The 7,500-nt window shown below is 46.2% G+C and overlaps 1 protein-coding gene across 6 annotated transcripts in view; it reads left to right on the forward strand.

The window, feature by feature from the left end:
- The window catches only part of LOC135110315 (dipeptidase 1-like), a 253,555-nt gene that overhangs the window by 197,718 nt on the left and 48,337 nt on the right, over positions 1–7,500 (forward strand). For 5 of the 6 annotated variants that reach the window (XR_010273185.1, XM_064022530.1, XM_064022528.1 and 2 more), the window contains exons 9-11: positions 2,741–2,891; positions 5,118–5,168; positions 6,416–6,491. Coding sequence is in view for 5 of the 6 variants with exons in the window: in XM_064022530.1 (XP_063878600.1) it covers positions 2,741–2,891; positions 5,118–5,168; positions 6,416–6,491 (278 nt within the window). In the remaining variant the exon portion in view is untranslated. The remainder of the gene's footprint in view (positions 1–2,740; positions 2,892–5,117; positions 5,169–6,415; positions 6,492–7,500) is intronic. The other variant, XM_064022533.1, reaches the window with a different exon arrangement.

A 7,500-nucleotide genomic window follows, 5' to 3' on the forward strand; every position in this document is an offset into this window, starting at 1 on the left:
TGAATATTTTGCTCCTGGAAACTTAATTAGCTAGGCTTTGAGGCGTGTTTCTCAGAGGCTGGGAAGGGTGGTAGGTCACACAGCTGTCAAGATATCTTTTAACCCTTTTTACTCTCATGGGCACCCTTTGTTACCATTCAGATCAAAGTAGAAAAAAAAAATCACCACGGACACACAGGAAAACAGAATATGAAGGTAATTCCCCGTTTTCTAGGCTACAGAACTTTTTAAAGAAACCGTGAGACAAAATTTGACCAAAAACTTACAACTGATTACGGGGAGAAAAAAAAAAAAGTTTGAGAGTGAAAGAGTTGAGTGATACCCCGCTGAGACTTCCGCTGCCCCTCAGAGTCCTCAGATACACCGGCAGTGAAGGTCAGGGATGATGGCAGCGTGTGGGTGATTCTCGGCAATTCTAAGATCCCTGAAAAGTGGCAACTTCCGACGCGCCTCAAACTTGCGACTCTCGTTCGTGACTTCCCCGCGCTGATCACTCGCAACCCAGGGAAGATAAAAAGCCGGACTCTTTTATGCCACTCGAACGCTCCTCCTATCGACAGCCAATCATCTGCCTTGCAAGTTTTGGATGAGTGGAGCGTAGTTACCTTGTTTGGCGGAGAGAGAGAGAGAGAGAGAGAGAGAGAGAGAGAGAGAGAGAGAGAGAGAGAGAGAGAGAGAGAGAGAGAGAGAGAGAGAGATTCATACATACATACATACATACATACATACACAGACAGACAGACAGACAGACAGACAGACAGACAATCAGACCTACACATACATACATACATACATACATGCATACATACAGAGATACAGAGACAAACAGCCAGACAAAGATAGACACAAAAAGACAGAAAAAAAACACAGAACGAAACACAGACGATCACACAGGTAAACTGACATACATACAAACAAACAGACAGACAGACAGACAGACAAACAGACATACAGACTTTCCCGAGCCGTGGTGCGGAAGGCCATGAAAAAAATGTGAGTGGGAACGAAAAAAATAAAACGGAACAAACGACACTGAAAAAATAGTGATTGTGAAGGAGAGAGAGAGAGAGAGAGAGAGAGAGAGAGAGAGAGAGAGAGAGAGAGAGAGAGAGAGAGAGAGAGAGAGAGAGAGAGAGAGAGAGAGAGAGAGAGAGAGAGAGAGAGAGAGTTGAGACAGTAGTTGATGCGATTATATTTGACTGACAGAAAGAGGGAGAGACACACAGAAAAGAAAGAGACAAAAGAAAACGAGCCGAATTGATGATGCTAATGATAAAAAAAAAAAAAAAAATAGATGGACAAGAGGAGATCTGGACGGGACGTTGACGCAGAAAGATCTGGCGGAAGGACAAAATGAACACGAGAGAAGCAAAGTAGAAGGAACTCTGCTGGGACTGAATTTAACTGTTGTATTCCCGCCAATTTTAGAGCACAATGGTTTCCTACTATTTTTTTCCTTCCTTTAGCTTCCGCGCCGAGGCTTCAAAATAGAAACACCGTGCTTTTGGGAATCGCCGCCAATTGATTTACCGTGTCGCGCTGCTTTTGTCTTTTCTGTTCCTCATTGATGCAAGCTGGAGAAATGGCTCGGGACGGGAAATAATTAGGAAAAAAGCATGTAGTTTGATTGGGACTAAGTGGGGGAGGGACTGAGGCTTAGAAAATAACGCGGAAAAAAAGAGAGGAGAGGAAAAAAAATTAGCGCCAGATACAAACAGGAAAACCAGGAATATGCAGACTGTATGGAATAAATTGGAAGAATATTCTTATTTTCTCTCTAAATGGGGAAGGATTAATGTTGCAATACCACGACATGAAAAGAAAAAAATAGGAATCTGCCGTGCTAGATATAAGTAGATACAAAAAGAAAAAGTGTAACCGTGTAGAAAAACTGAAAAAAAATGTAGTTCTTTTCTTTTCACTGAACCTAAGGACTAAACCTGAAAAAGAAAAGCGCTGAACCTGAAAGAGTCCAAAAAGAAAAAGGGAGAGAAAAAAACAAACAATCCCTTGCGGTAGGTCTGAATACAAGAAGAATGTTTAGGGTGTGGAATAATTGAAAGAGAATGTTATAGTTTTACTTCTGCGTCTGTGGAAAAGGGCTAAACCCGTGAAAAACAATACTGAAAGAACAGAAAACAAATGAACGTCACGCTGGGTAAAGGTACAGAGATGCATGTGGATAGGAATACCCGAAAAACAGGAATGTCGTTTCTTTTCTCTCCCTAGTTAGAGTGCTTACATAAAACCAGAAAAAAAAACAATGAAGAAAACAGGGAAAAAAATGAAAAGTCGGGTATGGAAAGAAGAAAAATATCGCGTGCATGGAATATCTGAAGAAGGGATGGGTTAGTGTCTTTGCTAAGTGAAGATTAAAAAAATACTTGTAAAATACTGCGAAAAACAGGTGAGGTGCCAAATATAAACACAGGAAATAATCGTAAGTCAATCAGCCATTATTATTATTGATTTAGAGATTAAAGGAAGGAAACGGAGGAGGAGGAGAAGAGAAAGAAAGGGAGAGAGAAATCGTTAGAGAGAAAGAGAGATTACGAAAGGAAAGGAGCGGGACGGGAGAAAGAGAAAGAAAGGTCAAAAGGCTCTGCTTGTACAAAATGTGCAAAGAGAGAGAGAGAGAGAGAGAGAGAGAGAGAGAGAGAGAGAGAGAGAGAGAGAGAGAGAGAGAGAGAGAGAGAGAGAAAGAGAGAGAGAGATTAACCTTCTTCTCTCCCCTATTCAGAAGTGGAGGCAGCCTTCAGGGAGGGGCGCATCGCCAGCCTGATCGGGGTGGAGGGCGGTCACGCCATTCAGAACTCCCTGGGCGTGCTGAGGGCGCTGCGGGACTTGGGCGTGCGCTACCTCACCCTCACCCACACCTGCAGCACGCCCTGGTGAGTCACGCCCTGCCTGCTGAGTGCCTGCTTGCTGTTGAGTCAGTGCATGGCTGGTGGTTCAATACATGTTTGTCCCTGTCCTTGGCTGGTAAGTCCCTCCACACCTGCTGAGTCACTCCATATCTGGTGAGTTATCACTGATCGACGCTTACATATTCAGTCCACGTGTGCTGAGTCTTTTTATACTCACTGAGTCACTCCACACATGCTGTACCAGTCCACATCTACTGAGTGAGTCCACGTCTAGGGAGTCAATCCACATCTGAGTCTACCAGCACTCCACTCCACACGTGTTATGTATGCCCATACCTGCTGTCAGTCCACACCTGCTAGTATAGCCCACATACACGTACAGTCAACATGCTGAGTCACCCTACACCTGTACCCTGCGTGGCCTCAGCAACTGTCGCCCTTCATGGTCTACCTCGCGTCCCTCAGGCATCCTTTCCCGGGCCATTCAGGGGCGCCTCAGGGACTCACCTTTAAGCCCCTCCCCTGGACCACCACCACCACCATCACCACCACCACCACCACCACCTCGCGGGACATCACGGCGACAGACCCTCCGCGAGTGATGAACGTAATTGGCGACCTTGTCCTCCACCTGACGAAGCTGGTCTGGGTGTAGACGCTAATTGACGCTCGCCCGCACGCACGCACACCGCCCTGGATGCGTCAATCAAGCGCTGGAGGCCCGACGCCCCTACCCCTCCCCCGACGCCATCTCAGCGGTGAGGCGGGATGCCGATATGCAAGTCTTACCTGGTGATGGCGGGGCGTGAGAGTGGCAGGGGAGCAGCGCCGCGCCCTTCTCTCATGTTCCTCTCGCTCCTTTAGCCGTCACCGCCACACAGGACGCCTCAGCAGCCCCACGGGAGGATAGGGGAGGCAGAAGGGCACGGGTGTTGCTGCCGACACGCCTCTCTCACCTTTACTTTTCGTCCTTTTGCATCGCGTCTCGTGTTGTGTTTACTTGATTCCCTGAGCTTCTCTCTCTCTCTCTCTCTCTCTCTCTCTCTCTCTCTCTCTCTCTCTCTCTCTCTCTCTCTCTCTCTCTCTCTCTCTCTCTCTCTCTCTCTCTCTCTCTCTCTCTCTCTCTCTCTCTCTCTCTCTCTCTCTCATGCAGGCCTTCCATATCATCCTCGCCCTGCCTCGTCTCCTTCCTTCATCCACATTCAGATGCATCCCTCCTCTGTCCACTTTCATCCGCTGCTCATTCTTTCCCCTAATGCATCCTTACCCATTTAATCTCCTCCCCTGTACTGGCTCCATGGCCTCCCTCTCTCCCTCACGCTAATCCTTGCCTGCCTCCAACACTGCCTCGGAATAGGCTTACCTAATATTTTTTCCACATGCAAACACACGAATAAGAAGGAAAGAACACAAAAGTTTAATGAAGAAGCATCCTCCCAGCTTCTTTGGGAGAGGAAAGAAGAGAGAAGGAAGACGTGAAAGAAGAATGTATGAGGTGAAAAAAAGAAGAAAAAGTTGCTTGTTGAAGAAAGAGGAAGAAGAAGGAGAGAGGACGGAACAAAGAGAGACTGGAAATAAAAAACAGATTATACTCGACAGAAGGAATGAAAAAACAATAATGAAAAAAGGGAAAAAACAAAACTTACATCGTCACAGGAAACATGAGACGCAACAAATTGGCTTAATGCAGGTGTGTGTGTGTGTGTGTGTGTGTGTGTGTGTGTGTGTGTGTGTGTGTGTGTGTGTGTGTGTGTGTGTGTGTGTGTGTGTGTGTGTGCGACATTGGCTTTGGGCTTTGTACGTTAATTATTAAGGTTGTACGTTTCCTTTATTTTCCCCTCACCCCTATTTTTTTCTTCCTTTTTTTTCCAATCGTCATGTTTTATGGATATTTCTATTTTTTTCTTTTCCTTATTTACTTTTTTCTGATTTTGTTTACGGTTCTCTTTATTTGTCTCCTATTTTTATTATATAGTTTCTCTTTTTCCTTGTTATTTACGTGTATTTGTCTCAATTTATTTTCATATCTCGTTTTTTTTTTCGATTTTCCTGATTTTGCTCACTGATTTTTTCCCTTCCTAATTGTATCCCTCCTTATTTTCCTCGTCCATGTGTATTTCTACTCATTTCTTTTCACGTTCCTCATTTTGTATCGATTTTCCTGAGTTTGTTTACTGGTTTCCTTGTTTACGCGTATCTTCCCTTTTTGCTCTTCCGTGCCTCCGTTTCCTGTGTGTGGTTGTCTAGCAGCAGCCATTCGAGCATGAAGTTCACGCCGCAACACCTGGGCAGAATTCGCAGGTGAGGAGGGAAACTTAGGTAAACTTTGCTCACGTGACTGACTAAACTTGCTGAGAGAACGAGAGGAGAAGGATTGGTGGAGGCTTGTGTGTCTTTGCGGCTCCTTTACTTTACTTTACTTTTCTTTTCTTGATTTTTCTCGCTTGCAACGTAACGCTGATTTATGTGACTATTTAGTGAAGTTTCTGCCTTAATGCGCCGACTGCCTGAGGGAAAGTTGGGTTGCATTTTCTTCTCCTTTTTGTTCTGTTTTTTTTTTTTCGGTGCTTCATTCTTTCTCGTTTCTTGCTCTTGTTTTCAAATTTGTTCCAATTATTTTTTTTTCTCTCGTTTCTGTTTATTTGTTTTTTCCTTGTTCTTTTCTTCTCTTTCTTTGTCTGTCTGGTAACTTTGCTTTCTTTTGAGTTTGTCGTGTTTTACATTCTCTCTCTCTCTCTCTCTCTCTCTCTCTCTCTCTCTCTCTCTCTCTCTCTCTCTCTCTCTCTCTCTCTCTCTCTCTCTCTCTCTCTCTCTCTCTCTCTCTCTCTCTTCCATAACTTGCTGTATGCACCTGGCGTGTTGATATTAGTCCATCAGTATGAGAAGGTATGTATGTGTTATGCGGGGACAGTCACGTGTGTGCCTGCTGGCTTCTTGCAGCTTTCCTTATTTTCTTTTCCTTGCGTGCTGTTCATTCATGATCACTTATGTAAAACTTTATTATAGTTAACACGTAGCCCCTAATGCCTCATCTGTCAGTTTTTCTGTGAACATCTGACTCACCTGTACCTGTTTGTTAATTAATCCTTTCTCTGCTGTTTGATGCGTCTCTCCTGAATCACTAACCACTCTGAGACATCTTTTCTGGTGCTTCAACCACTTCCAGACATTATACTGGCTAGAAATTGCAAAATATATTCTTTTAATTCCCTTGTTTTTTCACAGATGATTGTAAAGATTTAATACATTACTTTTGGTGCTGTGAATTGTTGTGTATCGCAGAGTAAGAGTTAATCAGTGACGACTTGTTCTCACCTATTTTTCTCACCTGGCTGAACACATAACCTGCATCCCCTTGCTAATCAATAACTAACAGCATTCGCCTGTCTCGCCTGTCACCACACACTACTGCCCGTCTCCCTTTGTTAATCACATCACCTGTTCTCACCTGTCAGTTTCACCTGTCTGAACACACCATCTGTCTGTGTTGATTAATGACTACCTGTTCTCACCTGTGTGCTCTTCCTCTCTCCCACCCCTGCCCGCAGGGCCGAGTGTGCGCGTGCCAGCGAGGACGACCCTGAAGACCCCAACTCGCCGAGGGGACTCACGCACTTCGGCAGGGTGAGTGTGATGTGTGGACTTGTACGAGAGAGGAAGGAGGGGAGGGTTGTGCGGCTTGTCTGTACCTGTGCGGGAGGGAAGGACGAAGAAGCGAATAGAAATTTACGGGGGGAATGCTGATGACCAGTGGGAGAAATGATGACAGTAGTGATGATACTGATGGTGGTGACACTAATAACTCTGATGAAATAAAAATATAAAAGTTAACAGGAAAAGTGTGTGTGTGTGTGTGTGTGTGTGTGTGTGTGTGTGTGTGTGTGTGTGTGTGTGTGTGTGTGTGTGTGTGTGTGTGTGTGTGTGAGTGCGTGTAAGAAGGTGGCTACCCCTCTTCCTTCACACCAAAATTACTTGCCACACAGCATTGGCATAATAATGTCAATGTCATAGTCGCGTGAACATGTCAGTAATGTATAGCAGAACAAGTAAAGACGGAATGCAACAAAGCTTGAAGGTTCACATCAGATAGCGCAGCAGGTTGTCACAAACAGGCTCGTGAGGGTCAGCAGGTCTGGTGCTGCTTCTTCATCCTTTGCGTTGCTTCCTGACGGCAAGGAGCCGGCGACCTCCAGTCTAAGTCAGCGGGCCAGTAGGTCTGATGCTGTTTGTTCCAGTTTGAGCTAGTGGGCCAGCAGGTCTGGTGCTGCTTGTTCCTCTTGAGCATTGCTTCTTGACGGCAAGAGACTGGCGGCCTCCAGTCTGCGCCAGTTGTCCAGCAGGTCTTTGAGGACGGCGTAGTGCTGGAGCACGTTGTTCTTGTCGCCCTTGATGTGCAACCTGCGCCGCGCCGGGTCCCGGAACACAGTGACGCAGTGGGCTTCTTCCAGGCTGAGCTGGAACCACACCTCGGACCGCGCCAGCCGCTTCCAGAACTGCGACGGCACCCACAGGCTGCGCCGCATCTGGTGGCTGGCCTTCTCGTCCGCCGCTGCAGCTGGATGCTGCTCCCTGGCGGGGCGCGCCTTCTGCTGGGGAAGCACCTACGTCCTGTTCTCTAGCACCGCCACTGGGG

This window comes from Scylla paramamosain, chromosome 20 (assembly GCF_035594125.1).
Source record: "Scylla paramamosain isolate STU-SP2022 chromosome 20, ASM3559412v1, whole genome shotgun sequence".
Lineage (NCBI taxonomy): Eukaryota > Metazoa > Arthropoda > Malacostraca > Decapoda > Portunidae > Scylla > Scylla paramamosain.